This window comes from Syzygium oleosum, unplaced genomic scaffold (genome assembly GCF_021117445.2).
Source record: "Syzygium oleosum isolate NSW1041296 unplaced genomic scaffold, Sole_v2.1 Sole_v2.34, whole genome shotgun sequence".
NCBI lineage: Eukaryota > Viridiplantae > Streptophyta > Magnoliopsida > Myrtales > Myrtaceae > Syzygium > Syzygium oleosum.
In genome coordinates, this window is record NW_026607518.1 from 1,853,497 (window position 1) to 1,878,455 (window position 24,959).

General features: G+C 40.2%; 3 protein-coding genes and 1 long non-coding RNA gene across 7 annotated transcripts; 1 reads left to right on the forward strand and 3 right to left on the reverse strand.

The window, feature by feature from the left end:
* The first annotated feature begins 8,921 nt into the window (after window positions 1-8,921).
* Window positions 8,922-10,554, forward strand: LOC115665675 (acetyl-CoA-benzylalcohol acetyltransferase-like). The gene has a single exon (XM_030587525.2). The coding sequence runs from the start codon at window positions 9,055-9,057 to the stop codon at window positions 10,366-10,368; it is 1,314 nt and encodes a 437-aa protein (XP_030443385.2). The 5' UTR covers window positions 8,922-9,054; the 3' UTR covers window positions 10,369-10,554.
* Window positions 10,555-13,401: 2,847 nt separating this feature from the next.
* On the reverse strand, window positions 13,402-14,488 carry LOC130135569 (uncharacterized). 3 transcript variants are annotated; one of them, XM_056305067.1, is made up of 4 exons: window positions 14,070-14,482; window positions 13,831-13,922; window positions 13,651-13,748; window positions 13,402-13,537 (listed from the first exon to the last, which is right to left on the reverse strand). In XM_056305067.1, exons 1-4 carry the CDS (start codon window positions 14,189-14,191, stop codon window positions 13,517-13,519), a joined length of 333 nt encoding a protein of 110 aa, XP_056161042.1. In that variant the 5' UTR covers window positions 14,192-14,482; the 3' UTR covers window positions 13,402-13,516. The 3 variants fall into 3 exon arrangements, with proteins under 3 accessions (XP_056161042.1, XP_056161040.1, XP_056161041.1); XM_056305065.1 differs by having other exon boundaries at window positions 13,402-13,748; window positions 14,070-14,488; XM_056305066.1 differs by having other exon boundaries at window positions 13,402-13,743; window positions 14,070-14,486.
* Window positions 14,489-16,926: 2,438 nt separating this feature from the next.
* On the reverse strand, window positions 16,927-18,290 carry LOC115664357 (uncharacterized). Its single transcript, XM_030586296.2, has one exon. The coding sequence runs from the start codon at window positions 18,026-18,028 to the stop codon at window positions 17,141-17,143; it is 888 nt and encodes a 295-aa protein (XP_030442156.2). The 5' UTR covers window positions 18,029-18,290; the 3' UTR covers window positions 16,927-17,140.
* A 347-nt stretch (window positions 18,291-18,637) lies between these two features.
* On the reverse strand, window positions 18,638-22,162 carry LOC115664356 (uncharacterized). Of its 2 annotated transcripts, none has more exons than XR_004003583.2 (2): window positions 22,022-22,150; window positions 18,638-18,847 (listed from the first exon to the last, which is right to left on the reverse strand). It is a non-coding gene; the product is annotated as an uncharacterized LOC115664356 (long non-coding RNA). The 2 variants fall into 2 exon arrangements; XR_008814854.1 differs by lacking the exon at window positions 18,638-18,847 and adding an exon at window positions 19,669-19,821 and having other exon boundaries at window positions 22,022-22,162.
* Window positions 22,163-24,959: the final 2,797 nt, after the last annotated feature.

Sequence of the window (24,959 nt, forward strand, 5' to 3'; positions counted from 1 at the left end):
CCAAAAATCCCTAATTTTCAATTAATTTTGGGGATTTTTAAATATTTTGTTAAATTGTGAAATTGGACCAACAAATATGAAATTCAAGGCCCTAGAATCAATTATTGTGAAAACACTATAGCCTGAAAATGTCTAGAAAAGGATTAATTGGATTTTTTTTGTTCAATTAGGATATGAAATTACCCAAATTTGGGGAAAACCTATCCTCAATTGAAATTTTGAAAAATTTAATCTGTAGGGTTGAAATTTGAATTAAGATAAGACTAATGAATATTTTTGGGAAATTTTTAGACTTCATTTGGTATTTTTCTTGATTTTCCTCCCATTTTTACTAAAAGAAATTATGGAAAAATTAAAGAAAAGTCTAGAAAAATCATTTTTTATTTAGAAATAGGTTCCTAAGCATGGCCAAGGTTCCTAAATCTAATTTTGTGATTTTTATGTAAAATTGAAAATTTGACCAAAAATCAGCTATCAACAGCTTCGACCTCAGCTTTTTTAGGATTGTCCTCTTTGAGCTCCAAGACTTCCATCTTTAGGGCCTCGATCGATGTTTTGAGGGCTTCGTACTTCATGTGCAAAGGGGCTGTGGTATCGTTTCACAACGGTCATGAATTTGGCATAGAGAGTCCATTCGACCTCGTTGATCCCACCTTTCACTTTATCGAGCTCGTCAATGAAGTCTAACATGGCAGTTCTCGTTATCGTGAGCTTCTCATTGAGTGTGACCTTGGCATCCAATGAGGTTTCCCTTTTCTTGGATCTTCCACGGGTCTTCTCTTGGGCGACCTACTCTTGGGGAGCCCTCTCATCCACAATAACTAAGGCAATCTCTTGGTTCAACATTCTCTCGACTAGTTGGCGTGGTCCTCGATCTCTTTGAATGAACTCTCTCTACTTACTCTGATATCACTTGTCACGAGTCGGTTGTTTGGGATCGGACCCGTGTAGAAACTTAGGCTTCCTTGGATCATTGGAGCTCCTTGATCATTCGCTCGCTTGCCTGGATCGTAAAGAGAGAAAATCTGGAGAGAGAAACTCTGGAAGAGAATGCTTGTATTGCTCAATTGTTTGGATGGTTATAAATGAGGGAGAGGGCACCCCTTCTTATACTAGAGGCCCTTTAATTACATCTGTTGATCGACTTTCGATCGAGTGATTGATATCGCATCTCTCCATCTACCAACTACCGACTAAATGCAGGTTGATTCAAGAACGCGGCACAACTACCGTATCGCCCATCCCTGGAAAAATTCCAGAAGTTCTAGAAGATTTGGCTCGGTATTATTCGATCTTGCACGGTCCTTGGCGCATGAAAACCTCGGGACCGTAACACTAGCCTATATAAACGCATTATTCACTAGAGAAAAGGGGTCGAATAATAGTCGGAGGTTTACTAAAAAAGAGGTTTGCAATATAGAAAGAGGCCCACATATACAAACGAGAAAATAGAGATAACGTTCGGTGAAGCTCTTGAATTTTTAAAGGCTGCTGCTCATACGACCAAGCCCCGACGTGCTCGTGTGCCGCTGTTCTGCTCGGCCGCTGCTACCTCGCCATCCGGTGCCTCGCTGCCGTGTCCCTCCGCTGATCACGTCGCCAGCCCCCTCCCGCCTTCAGCGAAGCCCGCAGCTTCGACGATGCCACAGCAGCCTTGCGCGTCACCTTCCGAGTCACCGTTGTCTCGCCCGAGCTGAATTAGGTAACTAATGATTGTATATTAAATTATTTTATTAATTTTGGGCGCGTGATAATAAATTGGAGTATCTAGTTGCCTATCATTTGATTGATTTTAGTTGTCAAGGGATATTTAATTGGGGAAATTGAATCTTTAAGCATTAAGATTGAACCCTAACTTAAATATTTCTTTTCTTTGTTCGAATTGGAGTAACTAGGAAATCGAATCTATGAGACTAAAAATTGGACACCCAATTAAATCTTTCCCGTTTTATGAGCGTATCATGAAGTGATATTTAATAATCTAAGTTTGACCATTAGTAATTAGTAATATTGCTTAAATAATTTCATTGTCACTTAATCATCAATCATGTAGAACTTTAGGATATGCATGTCATTAGATTAGATGCATCCCAAAATAAAAAAAATACGAAAAGATTGTATTGCATTCAATTTAAATTACATTAATGCATGTTTCCTAATTATTCGCATTATTGTAGAGTAGATTTGATTTCCTTATATCCATGGTCTGTTTTAGGATGGTGTTTTGCTCGAATCATGACAAATATGAAAAATATTATTGTTGCCTACTAGGCACATGATTACATTTCATATAGGATTAGTTTAGTTTTTATTATAAATAGTTAGAGATATTAAGATATTTATTTGATTCTGCTTATCTCTCGGGATTATGCATATATCTCCTTTGATAGTCCATATCCTTGATTAATTAGATTTGATATTATGTTTATCTTGTTACCTTAAGTAGTTATCTTATAAGCCTATAAATGGGCTATTCATGTTCTCTTTTAATATATATTATCGAATACACAAAAATTCTTATCTTCTGCTTTACTTTCAACTTGGTATCAGTACCTCTTTTCCTGAGACAACCCTAATGCACCGGGTGCGAAGTAGCACCCGGTGTACCCCAGAAATTTCCCAAATTTATTTTTTCTGCATTCTTTCATTTAATATCATGCACTGCAATAGCAAAGGATGGCAGTAGCAAAATAAATCCATCCCCGCCGCTCGACAGCATTCATCTAAGTATCTTATTTCCATTTGAGTAAGCACCACAGTGGTCGTGTCACGAAGTCAGTGACGCGTCACCAAGTCGAGGTTTTCTTTTTCCACGAAGGTATTTTTTGACGCCGCGAAGGCGCGTTTTCGCACAATAACTTTTCCCTCGGCAAAGTTTGGCTTATTCCGCTTGTTGTAACCACGCCAGCCATGTCAGCCGCGTTTAAGTTACTATCCCGACAGCCCACAAAGGATGCATGCTGCTCAACTCTAATACCTCCGATTCTCAATTTTTCACTTCTTGTTTCGATAAGCCAACACCACCATTAGATTCGCCGCCGTGAGACAATCAACATATTGAAATCTCGTCATCAATGGAAGCCTGGAGCCAGCACACACACCCTACGCGCAGCTACGCCACGCATTTGGTTCCGCTATCTGATTTCATGTCGATCAAAGATTGTGATACTATCCAAATTATTTTTCAAACTCAAGTTGATTTGCTCCAATTCGATTGCGTTTGAGGAGGGAAGTTAGCGATATTAGGATATCTATTGATTCTGGATATCTCTCTGAATTATGCATATATCTTCTTTGATAGTGCATATCCTTGATTAATTAGATTTGATATTATGTTTATCTTGTTACCTTAAGTAGTTATCTAATAAGTCTATAAATAGGCTCTCCATCTACTCTTTTAATATATATTATCGAATGCGCAAAAATTCTTATCTTCTGCTTTACTCTTAACTTAAGTTTCCTCTTGTCATATTTAGATTTTATTTCTCATCATTTAGGCTCCGTTCGTTCGGCGGAAAATATTCTCCAGGAAAATATTTTCCGGATTTTCCGGTGTTCGGGGGGCGAAAAACGTTTTCCGTAGGAAAATATTTTCCTTCCCTTCTCACAAAATAGCCTAAGTCTACGGAAAATGACTTCCGCTTCTTCAAAAGCGGAAATCATTTTCCGGAGCTTCTTCTTCTTCTTCACTAAGGTCGCCGGCCGCCGCCGCCGCCATGCAGCTGCCTGCTTGCCGCCGCCGCCGGACGCCGGCGGTCGCCGGCGAAAAATATTTTCCGAAACTTTTCATATTGGTCGCCGAACACCGGAAAATTATGTTCCGGGAAAACATTTTCCAGGAAAATGACTTCCGGGAAAATATTTTCCAAAAGGAGAATATTTTCCGCCAAACGAACGGATAGTGTGTTTTTTTCTCCACGTCTATCTCTTCCCGAAGGCGAAAGTCTCTTTTATCTATCCAAAAGATAAACAAGAATCCGGTAAGAAAAAGAAATAAAATTCCTTAGAAGGAATTTTATGTCAGTCCCCCGTATAATAATTATATCGTTAAATAAAGGATCAATTTTTTTGGGGGGGAGAAATTTCTAGTAAAAAATCGAGTAATCAAGAGTTATTTAGATGGACGTGGGCAGCAAGTAATTGTCCAGCTGTAAAACCCACCAAGCAAGGTGTCTAAGTTCGTGAAAATGTAATTATTTAATGCAATTTTTGTTATCGTTTATGATCCAAAAGGTATTAAAGCCGCTAAGTGATCATGCAAATGTTTTTGAGAGGATTTCTTATAAGTCTAATCTAGACCTAACCTATTCTAGAAAAGAAATTAACAATTAATATATTGAAGTGCGGTACGAGAAGGAAACACTTAAATATTGAAATGACTAGGTAAAGTACGCAAAAGGAGAAACCCACAATTTGTCGGGCGTTTAAGAATATTACATCACCAAATGAAGACCCGATACTAAGTCGAGCAAAATATAAACAACAACGCCTTGTTATTGAGCCTTGGGACATGAACCCTAATAAGCTAGAGATTAAAGACTAAACCTATCTAAACTAAGCTTAGTTTCTACCCATTACGATTGTAATGCTATTCTAACCATTTATTTAAAGGTGATTCTAAGTCTAATTGGATTTTATTAGTTATAATATAAACTAATTAAGACCTAAAGTTATTAACTAGACTAGCCTAATTGAAACTAAGCTAGACTAAACTGAACCTAATATAAGTGCCGCCTTGGATCGCCACCACTTTGGCGGCCAGTCTTCGAGCTCTCAGCCACCACCTCGGGTCATCGATTGTCAATCATATCCATTCAACCAATCACAACATGCATTCAATTAAATCAAGCAATTAACAAAGATCACTCAAGTCAAGCAATAACCTCCGGTTCGGTTCGGGAACTTAATCACGCATGCATTTCGATTTTCCCAGCCACGTCTTAATACACCTAGGGGTTTATTGATTAAGATTAACAATAATTGACCTTCACTTGCGTTCACAAAGCAGTAGGCTAATACCACTAATAACTAATTAAGCATTAACCATCCCCTCTAATCCACCCGTCGATCGATATGCGTCACAAGCTGAATATTGCATCCAACAATCACATGCAAGGCTTAATTTAACATGCAATTAGGCTAATTAACCTTGGAAAGCAATCAATCAATTAGTGAGCCATGAGGATCACTTGTTCAATTCTGGACAGATTCTGATCACTTACATTTTCAATCAATTGACCCACTAAACAAATTCCAATTTGAACAATTTAGGCTTAAGATGTCTGGTTTAAAGTTCATTAAGACCATCTCGTCCAATTTGGACCCGAATTACCCGAATTTTGCAATTTAGACACGACACTCAGCTTTTGACTCGGTTTCAGACCCGATTTTATAAATTGCGAGAAAAATATCAAACGAAGTCAAAAATGTGCCAAATGGGACAGACATCTGTATCAGTGTGTTCTATACAACTTTCGTGATTTAACTTTTCGTAAAAAAGCCCTCAATTTTAGACGAAATTGCAGATTTTCAATAAGGACTCAAATGCAAACAGTTTTATAGGCCAGTCAGACCTTGTCCCATTTTTTGCGCGTAAGGACCTCTAAATCTTGCTGAAATGACCTCAAAATTTCCAGTCTACCATTTACGACCATTATGAACAACTTTTATTCTTCGAGTTTTTGTAAATAAAGACATTATGAACCTCAAAATTGCTAAGCAAATATGATTACATCTTCTGAAAAAATTTTAGATCAAGCGAGACAGATTTTGACATTTTTGAACAAGCGATTTTCCATATCAAATGAAATCTGATTTTTGTGAAATTTATATCATTGGAAATATACGGATCTCAGGGAGAAGTAGTATTTCACAACATTTTCTCATATTCTGACCACGAAAAATCCTAAAAAGCATTGAACATGCAAAGGTCGGAGGAACTCTGAATTTCCAAATTTTCTGATTAAGTCTTACAACACACAATCTAGTTGTTCAAGTTGATTTAGGCAATTTCCAATCTCATTCAATCAATTTTCCAGAAACTCAAGGCAATCTTCAACCTATTTTATGAACATTCAACAACATTTATCATCATTTTCAAACATGCAAGTCTATTCCATTCATCTAATCACCAAAACATGTAAAAAATCAAGATCAATTCACTCCTAAACTCGATTTTCCTAACATGCATCATTCTAAACGCAATCTAACATCAAATTCACACATGAATCATTATAGGCTTGATTACGTAGGAATCTATGAGGAAATCAACATGCAAATTTCAAGTAATCAACTTGCTTACACCTAAATATGATCATATCATCGATAAACACTTGCTTGGCACATGGACATGAATTGTTATTGTTTACATCCAAATATGGTCAGGTCATCGATAAACGCGTGTTTGGCACATGAGCATGAATAATTACATGGGAAACACGTGCACGGCGTTTTATCAATATCTAACCAATTGATGATGATGATGCACCTCAATGGTATCTACTCAATTATCGACACATGGCGATGTGGATATTGGCAACAAGCAAATTGCAATATGCTGTCCGAAGATCTTTAGAGACACAAAAGGCATAGTTATATGTTACTAGTTTAAAGAAAAGCAATTAGAAAGTAATGGAGCCATCAATAGAGGAGCACAGAGGCACAATTGCAAGGCAGTTGAAGATCAAGAAGAAATGGACGCGCATTTTTGGAGGGAATAGTTGCCATTTGAATATTAGACCATGTGATTTGAAAGACACAGCTGCGGAGCAGTACACATTAGTTGAAGACTCTCCAATGCTTAATTTAATGTACATTATAAGGCAAATACACATTAGTCTAGAGAGAGAAGTACCATCAGTGAGGAATAACTTGTGTTTATAAAGTAAATTAAACGGGTTGGCTTGTAGACTTAAGCTCTTGGGCATTATCCAGCTAGTGAATGGGGTATTGGTAGAGGCCTATTTGCCACTTGCTAATCCAAGTGAATTATGGACTCTATCCATGTCAATACAAACTCCTAGAATCTCAGCTTTGGGGTTGATCTTTGCACAAAGGTCGATCGAGTTCGGAGAATGATGCGAGATGGAGAGACATGGTTTTGTGGCTGAAAGCATTGAGCTCGATAGCAAGGCAGGGGAAAGGGAAGTCTCGGACTTGTGCGCGAGGATCGTGAAGATAGAGACTCGACAAGACAGAGTATGACTTCATAATGTTTAAATGTGAAGAAATAGGATGAACGGATATATACCAAAGTCCCTAGCATGTATTGGTACGTATCATTGTTCGCTATGATCCCAGACATTACTCACCCGTGCATAGCTTTTACCGTCTTAAACTAGACAACTATGCACATTTCAGGGCTCCTACTTATCGAGGTAATCCTTTATTTGTGCACGAGTATGTGAGATAATTCGCGTAGAGAAGGTACTCTCCATACTTAATTCTTAGTTAAGGAGTTGGAGTTGAGGACCAACACTGCCTCGACAATCTTTGGGTAATTTTGCATAAGCATCGCGTTAAGCACTTCTCCCAATCCAGACGTTAGATTTACCCATCGCAAGCTCTGCGGCTGTAGTGGGTATCTACCAACAAAGAACGTTGCTCATTGAAATAACCACAATAAGGACAGCTCGATATGTTGTCTGCTGTGTCTTGGAGAAGATCGTCCACACGATCATTGTAATAAATCGGGGTATCTCAATCCCCATTTCAGATTTCGCGCACGAGTGTTTCGTCAGGATCGCCTCTAACAATGTCGCACATAAAAAGGAGAGCAAAAACAAAAATCGCAACTCTTAGGAAAGAAGCCATGTTCTATATTTGCCTTCTTTCCTTTGTTGCTCTTTCTTGATTATGCTCCCAATACAAGAGCCTTTAGATGCATATACTAATGACCTCCAGTTATATTGGTTTCTCCATTCTTGCATACTGCCTTAGTTACTTCTACCTCTAGAATTTACCAATCCTTTGCTAAAACAAAAAAGAAAAGGGAAAAAACCGCCAAAACTCTCAAACTATACCTACTGTAACTCCATTTTCCTAAATTTTTTTTAACACCAAAACTCCCAAGCTTATACTTATATGACACATTTATTCACTGTCAAAATTCTATCAATGACATTGTTAAAAATCTGCCTACACGGATAACGGAAGGCAAAAATTGTTGACATTGCACATATGTTGCTTGAGTGAAATAAAAATAACGTCGTTTTGGCTGGAACATCATCTAACGGAGCATTGACGGAGGGTAAATGTGTTACACAGATACAAGTTTTTAGTTTTTGATGTCACAAGAAAACACTTAGAGTAAATGTGTCACAGCTGGCATGGTTTGTGGTTTTTGATATCACAAAAAAAAATTTGAATAAATATGTCACAGTTGATATAGTTTAAAATTTTTTTTGGTTTTTTCTCAAAAGAAAATGTTAGTCTTGCTCTGGTAAAAGTTCAATATCATAAATGATCATGGGTTTGATACATGTCCAATGAGCCATTTTTTTCTGCTCATTTCCTTTTACCAGTTTCTGATTGGTAGTTTTCTCAAGATTTTTCCACCAAAGTGTGACCCACGAAGTTTACACAAATCGATGTCCGGACCACCGTCCAACAACGAAAGCTGTACAACTGCTCCAAATACGACCTAGAGGCTCACAAACATCGAAGAAAATTATCGTAACCGTGACCGCAAACATCTTATCATCATAAATGGTTTGGTACGTCTTTTTGTTTGTTCTCTCATTGACTTCTGTGACTTAAAGATAATTTGATGAGCAAGTGAAGAAATTTCCTTCTTTCTCCAGGAATTTGATAAAGCGTCACTCTCATTTCCAAGATATTTTTACATGGTTTCTTACAGCGACCGACTATGCCAACGAGAATCACACGCAATCTTAAAATGCGTATGACTTTAAAGATTCAAATGTCATCTTGGAGTGCTCTATAAAACCAGCATTTCACTGGACAGAACTTGTACACTACCAGATTCCCCATCCTCGTTCCTTTAAATTACTTCCATAGTTGTACTTACTACACATCTTGTGAAGCAATCCAAGCATGAAGGTGGAAGTACAGTGGAAGAAGTTGGTCAAGCCGTCGGTGCCGACGCCGAGCGACCGGCAAAAATGGAAGCTAACATCAATGGATGAGCTTCAGATGCCAAATTATGTGGGCGTCATCTTCTACTATAGAGATAATGCTGAGAACCCCGGAGTTGATATCTCTCAAAGGCTTCACCAAATGGAGGAGTCACTTTCCAAAACTCTAACACTCTTTTATCCTATGGCAGGGAGATATGTCGAGGACGACGGTTGTTTTATCGACTGTAACGACCTTGGAGTCGAGTTCGTCCATGCCAAAGTGGATGGCCAGATTGATCAGCTCCTCCATGGAGACCCCGACATGGATTTGCTCGATCATTTGTCGCAATTCCCAACCAACATAGTAGGCAATCCATTGGTTGTGATTCAAGTGACTACATTCGAGTGCGGCGGATCAGCAGTTGCCTTGCGCTCTACACACAAGATTGGCGACGTGTACACCATGGCCATGTTCATTAATTCGTGGGCTACCGCTTGCCGCGGTAACGTAGATGTTACAGTCTGTCCAAGTTTCGAATTGTCATCTCTGTTCCCAGTGAAAGCGTCGACCGTTGTGAATTGGCCTCCACCGCGTATTATCGGCAGCAAGGAACTCATCATGTCAAGGTTCAGGTTCAGCGGTGATGCTATTTTGAAGCTGAAAGCCCTAGCTAGGGTTGATGCAAAGGATTCGATGGCCAAAAATTTCCAGCCTTCAAGGGTTGAGGTTGTTTCGGCGCTATTAAGTAGAGCCCTCGTCAATATTGATCGATATAAACACGGCGAAGGAAGGACTTTCGCAGTTTATATGACTTTCAACTTGCGCGAGAAGATCAATCTAACGATACCTGCGAATTCTTGTGGCAATTTCTTTGCCATGATTTTTGGGCGATCCGATCAACCCGTGTCTGGCAAAAGGAACTTGGAGTTCAATGGGATGGTGAATATAATCCACAACATGATATCGGACGCCAAAACGAAATATGCAACAGTAGTAGACAGGGAGGAGTTCTGCTCGATGGTGGAGAATTCTATAGCCGAATTTGTCGAAACTGCGTCCTCGAGCGAAGAGTGTACAATTGCTTTCAGTAGCTGGTGCCGGTTCGGGCTACATGAGATCGACTTCGGGTGGGGAAGGCCGGTTCTCGTCAGCAACATATCACTGAATCTCAGATCGATCTTTCTTGTCGACGACGAAGAGGGCAGAGGAATTGATGCATGGACAACCACCAGTGAAGATGAGATGACTCTTCTTAAACAAGATCCGGACATTCTGGCATTCACTTCCTAGTTGGAGATAGGGAGGTTGTATGAATATGTCATTTACTAGGTCATCGTATCTTACTATAATGTAGACCAGGAAAATGAAAATGGACTTCGGTCTCTAGTATTTGTTACATCTGTCTGGTTTCTTTAAGAATGATGGTTCTTGTGGACAAGATCAACTCTTAAGTAATGTTTATCAATTTATTAAGTACCTTACTATTGCAGTTTAAGGGTTGATGTAATTGCATACTATAGTGTGACATCGGCTGGAAGTTCATTCACTTAATGTTTTGAGTGGGTACATAGCATAAATGAGGAATAAGGATCCCCTAAAAGTCTGGGGATAAATTTACATCTTAGAGTCCGTTTATTTGAAGGAAAACGTATTTCGAAAATTTGATTTCCGACTTTTCGATACTTGGATGACAGAAAAACTAATCAATTTACGTAAAATATTTTCTATGGACCGAAAATGACAAGCTTAGATCGAGGGAAGACAACTTCCGTTTATGGCTAGAAAGCAATCACTATGAAAACTAACCATTTTTCCGTGAAAATGATTTTTACGAAAAATGTTTTCCTTTGAAATTTCGATAAGACAAACGCACCCTTAAATTCGCTTCCTTTAATCGAATGGCGTGTGAACATGTCAATTCGGTACTTAGATCGATGGAAACGACCTAGAATACCCGGCTTTACCAAAATGCCCTCGCCATCAGTGGAAAATCACATAACCAAGTAATCTCCCTTTTACAAAATGCCTTTCCATGTATCCCCAACGACCCGTGTGTCTCCTGCTTCGTTGCTCAATTCGAAACCCGTCCTTTGCGTCAATCATCAGCCACTCCGTCGCCGGAGGTCGCCTGCCTCGCAGAGTCACTAATCCGTGGACACGCGAGGTGGGCCATCATATATCTTGGATAGAAAAAAAAAAAAAGAGAGAGAAAAATTGGCGAAGTGAGAATATATCGTCTTTAATATACGATCATTGCGGAATTAGTACTGCCAGAACATGTTGTTTTAAATATCCAATCCTCGCGAAATCAATTATGCATGTATATTGTTATATGGTGGACATGAGAGGTGCACATGGCCAAAAAGACATGATAGGTCTACAAGGTATTAAATATAAGATCGTTCCCCCGCATGGTTATGAAATTTAGGAGCTTGCTAAGACCACGGTACTGTTATTTTCAATCAAATCTATTAGAATATTTAAATATTAAACTACACTTTCATCTATCAGTTTACATTTTTAGAATAGTTGGTAGTGATCATAAAAAAATCTCACATGACATCAGAGTAAATGATTCTGAGTTCAAATCTCACAATTGGCAGTAGTCATACAAAATTTCACACAATCCCAGTGCAATTTTGACCGCAAAAAGCTTTTTCAAACTCTTTTAAATTATGACATTTTAAATATAATTATAACGAACTATCGCAACCTTCTACATTTGAAAAAAATAAATATTTTTATGTTTTAGGCAAATGTCATGATATCATAAATTATAAAAGGCAAAAGCCACCGAAAATCCTAAATAATGCTCATTGTGACACATTTATTCTAAATTTTTTTTGTGACATAAAAAATTTTAAATTTGTATCAATGTGATATATTTACCTTCGCTTAAAGTTCTATCAACGAGAATCATTCATCTTAGCAACCAGACCTTTGGGGTGGACCACTTGCACAGGATCCGTGCGATTTTGGTCCCCTAGACAACATGATAATTGATGTACCACCATGTGAAATGCCTAACACATCTACCTGGCCCCAGCCAACGGAACCCGATGCAAGATTTAATGATCCAGGATTTTGCTCTTCTATCAACACTTCAAGACCGAGAAAGAAGAGGATAGAAGTGACCCCAGACAACTTTGAACGAGTCCAACTTGCCTTGGAAATCGAAAGGGCTAGGCGTTCTAGTTTTAGCCAAGAAAGTAATGTTAAAGAGATCACTTCATCAGATAGTGAACTCTCTGAAAGTGACCTTGCAGACTTGTAAGATGGTACAAGCAAACTTCCTGTTGATGCTGATGAAAAAATTTGTGCAAGATGGCACTATAAAAGGGATACAACTAAATAGACATTGCCCTGTACTATCTCACCTACTCTTTGCAGATGATTCAATCTTCTTCCTAGATGGGAAGCTACAAGAATGTCAAAACCTGGCTGGAATCATTCACCAGTATTGCTTTCCTTCAGGACAAGCAGTTAACTTGAACAAGTCGGGAATATACTTCAGCAAGGACTGCCCTAGTGAATTAAGAAGGAACATGGCTAGAGGACTAAGAGTCTCGGAGATTGATAAGACCGGGAAGTACTTGGGTATTCCCTCTGATTGGGGAGCATCCAAAATGCAAATATTTGCTTGGATCCTGGCAAGGGTAAATATGAAGCTTGAAGGGTGGAAAGAGAACACAATGTCTAAAGCGGGGAAAGAAATTATGATAAAAACTATTATCCAAGCATTACCACAATATGCCATGTCAATTTTCAAGATCCTAGTTTCAGTATGTCGAGCTATTGAGCAAAAAATAACAGCTTTCTGGTGGAAGAACCAAACCACAACAAAAGGAGTACACTGGAGGAAGGCCGAAGTGCTAAGACAAAGAAAAGACAGGGGAGGCCTCCGGTTTAGGGATTTAACATCTTTTAACAAGGCCATGCTTGGAAAACAGGCTTGGCAATTAGCACAAAACCATACAACTATGTGTAGTCAGGTCTTAAAGGGCATCTACTACCCTACTAAGTTTTTCTGGAAGGCAGAGAAGGGATCCAGACCATCTTGGGGATGGCAGAGCATACTTATGGGGAGAACATCAATTGAAGACTCGGTCATGTGGTCAGTAGGAAATGGGTAGAACATTAACATCAGGGAAGATAAGTGGCTAAAAAGGGGATCTATAGGGGGACCGGCTAATGCAGGGGACCCTAAAAAAGTTGATGAACTGATAAACCAAGGGGAAAGCACATGGAAGGAACCGGTCTTACGAAGATTATTCGATGAACAGGTAGTGCGTGAGATCCTCGCAATACATATCAGACCACAAATGAATGAAGACAAACTGATCTTGACTGGCACGAGGGAAAGAGAGTACACTGTTAAGAGCAGCTACAACATTCTTCGCAAAAACAAAAACTAAGAAGCTCAGTGTGCCTCCTCCTCTCACCAATCTCCTACCAAGCTCTGGAACAGGATATGGAAAATGAAAACTCCCCACAAAATCAGAAACTTTATATGGAGTGTATGTCAAAATGCCCTCCCAACGAAGGAAAATTTGTACAGAAGGAGGATGGTACCTGATCCGAACTGCCCAATCTGCCGAGCACATGTGGAGACCCCGGAACATTTATTTCTTCTCTGCAAATGGATGAGGGAAGTCTGGGATGCTCCTGCACTAAACATCCAGAATTCTAAATAACAAACTTCCAGAATAGACGAATGGCTGATCAAATACATACCCAACAGCAACAACTCACCAGATTTTAAGCTAGTCTCGGTAGTTCTTTGGGAAATTTGGAAAGCAAGGAACAACCTCGTCTTTAGAAGGCACCTCCCGGACCCAAAGTTGCTGGTTGAAAGAGGACAACAATTGCTCAGAAATTTTAGCAGATGGAACAACCTCGACAGGAAAATTGATGCTGCGAACAGTGAAGAGGAGGATACCTGGATTCCTCCATAAAGGGGCGAAATAAAAGTAAATATAGATGCAGCTCACCAACCTGGATCTTTTGAAGGATCAATTGCCTGTGTGTGCCGCAACTCAGCTGGGATCTTGGTCGATGGCTTCGCAAAGGACGTCCTCGTCTCCTCCGCCGAGCAAGCAGAAAGCCTAGCCATGGTGCAAACCCTCAAATTCTCTCTCTCCTCGTGCGGGCGAAAGACTGACTCTAGAGTCAAACTGCCAGAATCTAGTCAACAGCTTGAAGTATACACAAAAATCGCCGTGGGAACAGCGTGCTCTCATCAGTGAAGCACATGGGCTGTTGTCTTCATTTTCTAACTTAAAGCTGCTATATTGTAATAGAAACAGTAATAGTGTGGCGGACTGGGTAGTGAAGACCCACAGGAAAAAAACACTCACCGAACACTGGTTGACCCGTCATCCACAGGCACTTAGAGATATGCTCTGTTTTGAGACCCCGAAAGTGGATTCTGGTTTTACTAGATATCAATGAACAGTTTAGTTCTGGCCAAAAAAAAAGGACGACCAACTATAACAAAAGACAAATAGAGCACTGTTCATATCATTCACCACAAATAATTGTAGGTCACTACTTTCTCCTAGAATGTTACGGGAGATAACTAGGAGTAAGCAACTTGGACCGTCCAAATCGAGATCGGATCGGATCGGATTGGACCGACGGGTTTGGTCCGGTTCTCGGGATTATCGATCCGATTCCCGGTTCCTAAAAGCGGAATTGATTTCCGGGCGGTCCGGTTCCCGATTCCAAGGGGGAACCGGACCGACTATTTAATATATATTTTTGTTATTTTTTTCTTTAAAAAAATTAATAAAATGTGAACTAAACTCTAAGTGAACTTCATTATCATAAATTCATTGATAAAAATTAGTAAAATGTAAATTAAACCCTAAGTGAACTTCATTAACATAAATTCATTGATAAAAATTAGTAAAATGTGAACCAAACCTTAAGTGTTTAACCAAAAAAAAAACTAAACTCTAAGTGACCGGTTCCATTAGATCGGACCGACGGTCCAGTCCGGTTCCCGGTCCTAGAACCAATCGGTCCGGTCCGCGGTTCCTAAAATTGGGAACCGGTTCTATCGATTTGGTTCCCGGTTCCACCTTAGAACCGGACTGGATCGGGAACCGATCACCCCTAGAGATGACCCCGTTTGTCCTTCCCTTCCTTTATGCCAATAAAAGGCAGCAGTCGTAATGTTCAAAGGCAAACTAGCCTCCAGTAATAAAATCGTGTGTGTTTATCTAGTCATGTATTTCTGAAAACTCCCCTCTTGTTTTTTCCCTGACCCGATCTTGTTATAACATTAGAACTATATTATTGGCTTGATGAACTGACGGAGTAAGGGCCCGTTTGGTTTGGTTTTTCAAATTCTACTTGGGGGAATGCAAATACCTTTAGGTGAAAGCCACTTGGAGAAATGCAAGTGGCGTTTGGTAAAAAAAAATTTGTGAATCTATTTTGGCCTAAGTAGTATTTGGCAAAAAAAATTTTGCAAAGGGCTTTGGCAATTTTTATTTTTAATATTCCTATTTTGCCCTTGTTACTGTTTATCTTCTTCACCAAAATGTGACCGGCGAGGGGCCGACGAGGGTGGATCTGGCTGGCGAAGGGCCGATGAGGGGCCAGCGAGGTCGCGCGACCTCGGGTGACATCGGCCTAGGTCGCAACCCGAGAAGGCCACGGCGTCGCCACAGGGTCGCGCGACCCAAGTGGCCGTCGCACGGGTCGCGCGTGACCCCTAGCGCGACCGCGCTCAAAGGGCGGTCGCCCGACCCCAAGCGGCCTTCGTCTAGGTCGCGCGACCCCAGGCGACTGTCGCTTGGGTCGCGCGACCGCAGACGACGGCCGCCTGGGTGTCGCGACCTCAGGCGACGGCCGCCTGGGTCGCGCGACCTCGACGGCCAGGCGACGGCCGCCGTTGGGTCACGACCCGTGCGACGACGCTGGGTCAAAGCGACTTCGCCGCTGATCTGATTAGCGACCTCGCCGGCCCCTCGCTGGTCCTTCGTCGGCCACCCTCGCGGGCCACCCTTGCGTTGAAGAAGATGAATAGTATCAGGGGCAAAACCGGAATATTAAAATTTGAGTGAGGATAATTTGGGAAGAGAAAAAAAGGCTTCAGCATTTGTGGAATACCGAAAGCCCAAAGCTGGTCCGGACCAGCTTTGGGCCTTCGGCATTCCAAATGCTAGCTTTCGGCTTTTCGGACTCGGAAAGCTGAACCAAACGGTTCAACATTTTGGGAAGGGGCTTTCGGCCTCGAAAGCCCCTTCCCAAAGCTGAATCAAACGGGACCTAAATATGCTCTCTACTTGCCACTCTATAGATCCTATGAATAAAAAATAATCTGAAACTTGAAAGTTTTATGGATTAGTTTCATGGTTCTTAGAGACAAAAAGGCAGTCCCTTTGAAAGGCTGAGATTGCCGTGTTGTGGGATAGAATATCCGTCTCAAGTTTCCGTGAAATACTCCATAGCCCCTTCATGGTAACCTTCATATTTTGTTTTTTCTTTTATATTTTGAGTGAAAGGTCATGCTGCGATTTTCAACACATATCAAAATTAATTTCCACTTGGAAAATTGAATGGTGGAGATGGCTCGATCACTCCATACTCAATTTCCTACTTGAACTTCATTGTCATATAAAATAACATACTTAAACTTCCTAAGTTGTCCGACCAAAAAAAAAACTTCCTAAGTTGATCGAGATGAGCTATTTTTTTATGGTAAGAAAAGGGGCAGACTTTGAAAATTACATTGTTACTCTCCTAATAAAATGATCCAGTTTTAGTTGACCAATTCAATTCTCTATTGGTTGCCAACCTGGGTATCTTTCACTTCGTATCTTTATAAAATATACTAGAGAGAGAGAGAGGTTTTTCTTATAAATAAGCTATTTGTATAATAATAAGCAGATAAGTTATCATAATCTTTACAATTCGGTCGTAACTGCAAAGAAATATACAGTAGTCGCCAGTATACTGAACCAATTCTTCACCCCTCCAGCTTATTACTTAGACGACAGCAAGTACTCCAAGCACCCTTAATTCACATTAGTTGCTCTATCAAGCAGTTACACTAAGGTTGAGATTGCCTGCATCCATCAAATGATAGAGGCAACTCAGCACCTTTACCCTGAAGTCGCTCGTACTCCGTATGCTGCCCGCTCTCTGGACATTTACCGGCCCATTTCAGACACAGGCTTCCTGTCAAAAACAAAATCCCTGCAAGTATCCAACTGAACTGCAAGTTAGCAAGGGCTCGAGCCCTTGAGTCCGCATCGCTTGAGCCGCAAGTTACTGCACCGTGCGCTAATTTTCTGCTAGCGTGAATGGACTGTGCGGTGCAACCCTTTGGCACAAATTCTGGTACCCAAAGGAAGAACCCCATGTTTATGAACCAGCAACCCTGAAAGGTCACAGAAATGGCAAGAACTAGAAATGCTGGGAAACTGGTGGGAAAACATATTGCTGCCAAAGACGAGGCCAAAGATGCGAGCACCACGAGCTGCAGTAGCCAGTGGTAGTGCCCTTCAAGTCCAACATGATCAGTGGAATGGAAATGAAGCAAGAGAAGCTCTTGACCAAAAACAGATGCTGCAAGAACGCCCGCAACCCCCGATAGAGTCTCTGTTTTATGGTTGATCTCTGCGAAAAGAGCGAAACCAGAGAATATAGCAAGGTGGAGAAACATGGTGGCGTGCTCGATACTATCGAGCTCAAAAGCAAGGCGGATGATAGGGAAGTCGACCACTTGCGCGAAGATCGCAAAAATAGAGAACGAGAACACGAGTACAAGCTCGGAATACTTGGATATGGGGACAGAGGGGGTGAACGGATGCCAAAATTGCGATTTGAAATTGCTTGATCCTTTGAGGAAGTAATTTCTTGATATGTTTATGATGTGCCATAAACCAAGCAAGGTGAGGGCGAGTCCTGGCACCAAGTGCCCAAGAAAAGTTCCCATGGAAGCTCCTGAGAAAGTAGAAAGTGGTTTTTGAATTTGGAGTCTTGGACAAGGTTCCTCAAGTTTTTGCGCAGATATAAATATGCAGAGGATGTTCACAAAGGGACAGGAGTCCAATCTGGTTATTTGTCATGTTGCTTCGGTGCTTGCTGCGTGTGTTTCCACAAAATAAATATTGCAGAAAAAGACGACCAAATTTTTTCACTCTTAAAAGCAGAAGGTTGAGGAAAACACCTGTGCAAAACGACCGCCCAGACCGGACCGGCCAGTTTGGTTAGGTTCCGGTAGTGTCGGTTCGGTTCCCAGTTCCTTAAAGTGAAACCGATGTCCAGTTCCCGGGAGTGTCGGTCCGATTCCCAGTTCTTTAAAGTAGAACTGGTGTCCAAGCGGTCTAGTCCCAAGGGGGAACCGAACCGACCGGACCGACCATATATATATTTTTTATTTCTTTTCTTCAAAAATATTAGTAAAATGTGAACTAAATCCTAAGTGAATTAACAAAAATTAGTAAAATGTAAACTAAACCCTAAGTTACCGGTTCTATTGGATTGGACCGCACCACCGGTACGGTCAATTCCCAGTCCCACCTTGGAACTAAACCGAACCGGGAACCGATCACCCCTACTCTGCTTAAAATAATGTAAAGGAACGTCGATCTCCAAGCCGTGTCAAACTTTGTTAAAGTAATGATTTAATCAAGTGTCCAGAGTCGATGAAAATCAATGGACATCAAGCGACGATCCCAATCATACTACATCAAAGGAGTCTCAGGCTTGTGCTCTCTCCAGAGGATCTGACTCACGGTCTGCAGTGCATTTTCTGCATTTCAGGAAAGTGGAGTGAACGTTGGATCCATTAAATCGTCAAGTTGTGGCCAAAAGAAGTTCCCACTTTTTCAAGAGAACCATGCCACAAAGAGTTCTTTATTGGGGATAAACCAGCAGATCCCCCGCAAAAGACCACGCTTACACTTAAAGAGGAAGTGCACATAACTTTGGCAATTAAAAACCTGGTAGAACACACGAGATCCACATACTCACTGAACCAATCGCCACTCTGCTAATAGACTGACGAAACGTTTCGTATATTGTTACGGTCACGAAGGTTCGCAGGATATCCTCTTTCTGATCCTACGAATTATGCCAGCCTCACAGCAAGTAAAACAAACTTCCTCAGCTATCCCAAAATGGAAAATGACACATATAGGCCCTAAACTTTGACACAATATTCAATATAGTTCCTGAACTTTAATTTGTTCAATGTGATCCATAAATTGTAACTCAATATATATGCTCAATATGGTCCCTGGATTTTTTATACATGCTCAACTTAGTCTTTGTTCGACCAAAATAAAAAAAACTTTGTCTTTGAATTATATGAAAATTTATGTCCTTGTTCGACCAAAATAAAAATAAATAAAAAAAACTGTCCTTAAACTGTATGAAAATAATCAATGTTGTTCTTGAACTTAAATTAATGGAATGACAACATTGAAATTTTCATATAATCCAAAGACTAAATTGAACATGTCCTAAAAGTCCAGGGACCACATTGATCAAATTAAAAATTATTGGACCACATAGCATACTAGGCTAAATTTCAGGGACCACACAGAACAAATTAAAAGTTCAAGAACCATATTATACATTGCGTCAAAATTCAAAGACCATTTGTGTTATTATCTCATCCCAAAACTACTGTTAACTTCATAAATGTATAAGATAGGAACCTTATGCCACACTATGGCATAAATAGAAACTGAATACAAGGTTTCTTCACCCCCAACCAATAGCCTGCAAGATTCACGAAACAACGACAGCAAACACTTGAAGTCAAATTAAACTAAGAAGTGCGGAAAGAAAATGCCCTTTACGGTTTATGTATATTGCGAGCACTCTGAAAAATCAAGTACGGCTAATGTTTTCAGCAATTCTTCTTCATGAAAGTCATGAGGTACATCTAGAAACAAAAAGCCTCTAGACACTCATAACAAACTTCAACTAAATCATGGGGAACCCCACAAGCAAGCTTTTCTCCAGATATGATGCCGAATCATCTCATGTCTACTAGGTTTGATTCAAAATAAAACCTATTATTCACGGCCTCCAAGTTGGAATTTATAATGTTTAATTCAAACCATATAACATACAGATTAAAAAACCAACATTCTTGAAGTACTAGAAACACTGCCAGTCAATCTATGGCATATGATACTTCCAGAGGCCATGAGGTGATTCTTCTTGCCTATTGGCACAACTAGCCAATATACGTAAATGGTACTTCTCGAGTCAGAGATACATGTAGATAGCTTACTCAAAGAATTGCAAGTAGATCATAAATCATAATTGTTCACTCACATACTTCACATTTCTTATTTTCTCCTCCCTTCACATACATACAGAAGCATCCACACATTTGTTCCAAAAAGTGCATTTTAGCAAAATCACAATGCAGCCTACAACAGTTGACAAATCTGAATTCCATCTAAAGCATGACTTAACTTTCTGTCCATCCAAACAGGCTGTTAGCCATCAAGCAAATTTCTTAGTGTCCTCCTGTATGGTCATACAATTAGAAGGTGTTAAGGAAGTTGATTTGAGGGAAAAGAAACCTACACAACAAGCCTAAATTAAAACAGACATTCTAATTAATGGCATGATACATCTGACTACATAATGCGAAACGGCCAGAAAAGATGTAGCCAACCACAGAAAATGACCTAGAGTCGATGTAACCACAAAGATCACCATGGCCATACCTTTGGTCTGATCCAGGATTTTAATCTACATTATTAATTTTCCTATAGTTGTACATCAGAACACAGCAGTACCAGAACCTTTTTTTTTACAGGTAAAAAAGGATTTTACTAAAATAAAAAATTCAAGTACATCATAAATGTACAAGAATTAAAGAAGTAAAGAAAAGAAAAAAACAAAGGAAAACATCCAAGACTCCAATAAATCAGAGCAAGATATCCAAACCCGAATAAAAGAGTATAAGATAGAAGTAACCCAAGATTCTAAATCTCCTTGATAACTAAAGAGGGTCTACTGAACATTATACTCGGAGGTTACCACATGCTCATGATGAATGATGTCTCAGCTAGAGTGAAACATCAACAAAAAAAATACCAGTAACGGGGGGAGCAGCACCCTGATTGACTGAACCTAGAGTTTATAAATTGCTGAAAATCACGCTACTCTAATACCTAGACCTCACAAACAGCAGAAACGAACCCATGAAATACCTAACAGGAATGTGAATAAACAATAGCAGATGCAGGGGATGTAGAAGGAAAAAATACGGAGATTGTGAAGGTGCAAAGAATAAAGAGTGGCCTGTTGCACAATGGATTTGTTTATTATCTGCGACTAAAGATGAAAACTCTCATCAAAATCAAGATGGATCTCACAAACTATCTTCTCGAGCAAGATTGATAAAGCAGAAACCAGGCGAGATCGATTACCACAGTCATATCCGCAATCAGAACAGTTTCTAAATATTCTACATTACACCCATAGGAGAAAGACCGTATGAGATAAATTATCTGACAGTAGCAGGTTTCAAGGTGACAGAAGCTATCCTCATGATTCCAAGTTTGCTTGCATTGACCCCAACTGGATTTAAAGATCACCCTTTCCACATAATCACGTCCCGAACCCACCCATAAGAAAATTCTCGACAAGGGAAGCAGATACAACACAGGGGCAAAATCACATAACCCATATTCCCACTTCGTCCTAAAGACCAAGGAGGAAGCAACCTCAAACACTTAAAAAGCATCCAAAACCATCGAATGGATACATTCCATGAACCTTTTTGTATATCAATCAATCGGTGAACTTCTATCATTTGGCAAAATCGCGGAGAGACTTAACAATACACCTCAACCTCGACTCACACGAACCGATCCTCACTACCTAACAAAACCGCCCCGACCCACCCAAAAACCCAACTGACATTACAATTCACAACAAAACTCCAAGAATCGACATGAAACTTCAAGCGACGGCGACGGGCTGCTGCTTCGAGGGCTCCAGGTCCTGCTTCCCCGTGCCGCCGGCGAAGTCCTCGGCGTTGTAGACGACGGTGATGTAGAGGGAGCAGCTGGGGCAGCGAGCGATGTCCTCGCCGAGGCGGAGGTCGTCCCTGGTGATCTGGAAGAGGTCGCCGCAGGGACAAGGGTAGGTGTACGCCTGCAGCTCCTCGCTCCACTCCATGTCCTCTATCTCCACGTGTCGTACGACATGGCCGCTCGTTTCTTCCCGCTGCGGGGCCTAGGGTTTCTGCCCCGCCCGCTGTTCCTTGGGGATCGGCGGCGGCGGAGGGCGGCGGAGGACGGGAGGGGTCGGTCCTCGGAGAGGAGGCGAGGTTGAAGGAGGAGGAGGGGGCAAAAGGTGGGTTTACTTCCCCTTCCTTGGCTCGTCAATTCATTTTATTTTATTATTTTTTATTGAAAAAATTTCCAGAAACAAAGTTAATTTTTTGACAAATACCGTAAAAAAAAAATCTCAAATTAGGCCTACCGTGACATGATTAAGCTTTTTTTTTATGTTACCAAAAATCTTAAATTTGTTCACTGTGACACAAATATCCCAAAATTTTTTTGTCACAAAAAAACTCAAACTTATACATGTATGATATATATACCCCTTATTTCAGTTCCATCCAAGATATATTTGTCACACTAATATAAGTTCAGGAATTTTTATGACACAATTTTTTTTAGCTATATGTGTCAAGATGGGCAAGGTTATGATTTTTAGTAACACCAAAAAAAGTTCGTGCTATTTGAATCACAGTGAATATAATTTGAAGCTTTTTATGGTATTAATCCTTATTATTTTTTTACAGACGACCGCTTTCTCTACTTTGACAAATATCTTGCATACATTTCTAGGTTTTTAAATATTTTGAATAGGTGTGAAAATTTAAATTTTGGAGATGAGTATTTCTAGAAAGAAAATAGCATTTTTGTAAATAGGAACACCAGGACGATGGATGTGAAAGTGCAAAATGGCCTTCCAAGGTAAAACCCAGACATGTATTCGATATTTTTTAAAGTAAAGATATGTAAAAGATATCGGGCGAAAGGGGATGTGTGTTTTTGATATTTTCCCTTTTCTTTTTTGTCTTAAATAAGCATCGAAGGAAATTTATTTAATTAATAAGATTAAAGAGCACGATCTCATTCCTCCCATGATTCGAAAATTCGATACAAAGAGCGCATCACCAGGAGACCACTAATAAGAGGTTTGAAGCCATGAAGTTTTTGCACGCGAGATATGTTGATTCTAATTAATGCAATATAAGTAGTTCAGACGTTCGTTCGCCATGTGAATGGTGAAATGTGATCTCTTAAAAATCGAACAATCGGAGTATTTCACCCAGGAGTGTAGGTTGGGCCGAAGAAGGGGCCATTTTGGCTTTGCCCGAAAAATCGGATATGCTTGGAAATTATGTTGGCTTAAAAATTCATATGTTGTAGAAGAAGCATGTAGATTCTAGTGTGTACGTTTCAAAGCAGGAAAAATTTCAAATAAGGATCAGAAGTGCCTTCATTTTCTTAAATAAAGCCTGAAATGGAATTTGTGTCAAATAAGAGCCTGAAATGGCATGTTAGTTTCAAATAAGGGACTAAAGTGGCGTGAGAGTTTTGAATTAAGGGCTTGACCTCACCCAAGCCCAACCCAAATTTATTCGAAAAACCCAAATTTTTTTCAAAGACAATTTTAATTTATATTTATATTTTCTTTTTTTCCTTTTTTCATTTATTTTCTTTTTTTCCTTTTTTTGTTTTTCTTTTTACTCTCAAGGTGGTCTCAACGGTGGCTCGCGGCACCGGCGAGCCCGAGAAGGGTTGGAAACCCTCGCCGGCAATAGGCAAGGCGACCCTCGCCCAGATTGGGCGAGGCCGCTCTCATCGACCATGGGCGGGCCCGGCCCTCGCCAGCTACCGGCAAGGCCGTCCCTCACCGACAGCTAGCGAGGCGACCCTCACCTAGGCAAGGCAGTCCCTCGCCTGTTGACAGTGAGGGTGGCCCTCTCCAGATCGAGCGAGTACGATCCTTGCCTAGCCTTTTCTTGGCTTCGCTGGTGGCCGGCAAAGAGAAACCAAAAAAAGAACAAAGGGAAAAAGAAAGAAAAAAGGAACAAAATTCAAAAAGAGTTAAAAGACGAAAATGCCCTTACCATACTGAAAGATAAGTCCTTTTTTGAAATAGACATAGTCATTTCATACTTTTATTTGAAACAAAATCCACTTCATACCCTTATTTAAGAAAATGGGGGCACTTCATGCTCTTATTTGATACTAAGTCTACTTCAGACCCTTATTTGAGAAAATGGGAGCACTTCAAGCCCTTATTTATAATTTTCCCTTTCAAAGCATAGGCAACTCTCGCCGTGAATTTGAAATCAGGTGATACACAACTCCATGAGCCTCCACCATGCTTAAGACATGGTTTGAACCGACTTTTTCGCCTTGCTGAATGCTGGCGACTGCTACTTTTCGAATTGGTAAACTTGAATTTAATTTGGTTTAGCTCATATGAGTTTCATGGGGAGAACGCAATTATTCTATGATTCCACATTCAATAAATATAAGAAAGGAATAAACAAATGAGATCACAGACATTAAAATCCGTCAAACGGATGAGTTGGGTCGGATAAAAAATGGTTCGACTCAAATTACACTCGTTTTCAATAGTCCAATCCTTAGAGTCAGGACTGACAATTCGTATTCACGTGTCGTATTCAAGTTTTGTAGTTGATTGTTTGAAAGTAGGTTATTTCTTGTTAAGTTAGGTTAAAGAACTTGAGTATACTAAGGGCGCGAATGGCAACATCTGCTCCGAAATCAAATTCTTGCGAAATTGATTTCAGAATTCTTGCCGTAAATTGATTTTTGGAGGAGAAAACTGTTTGATAA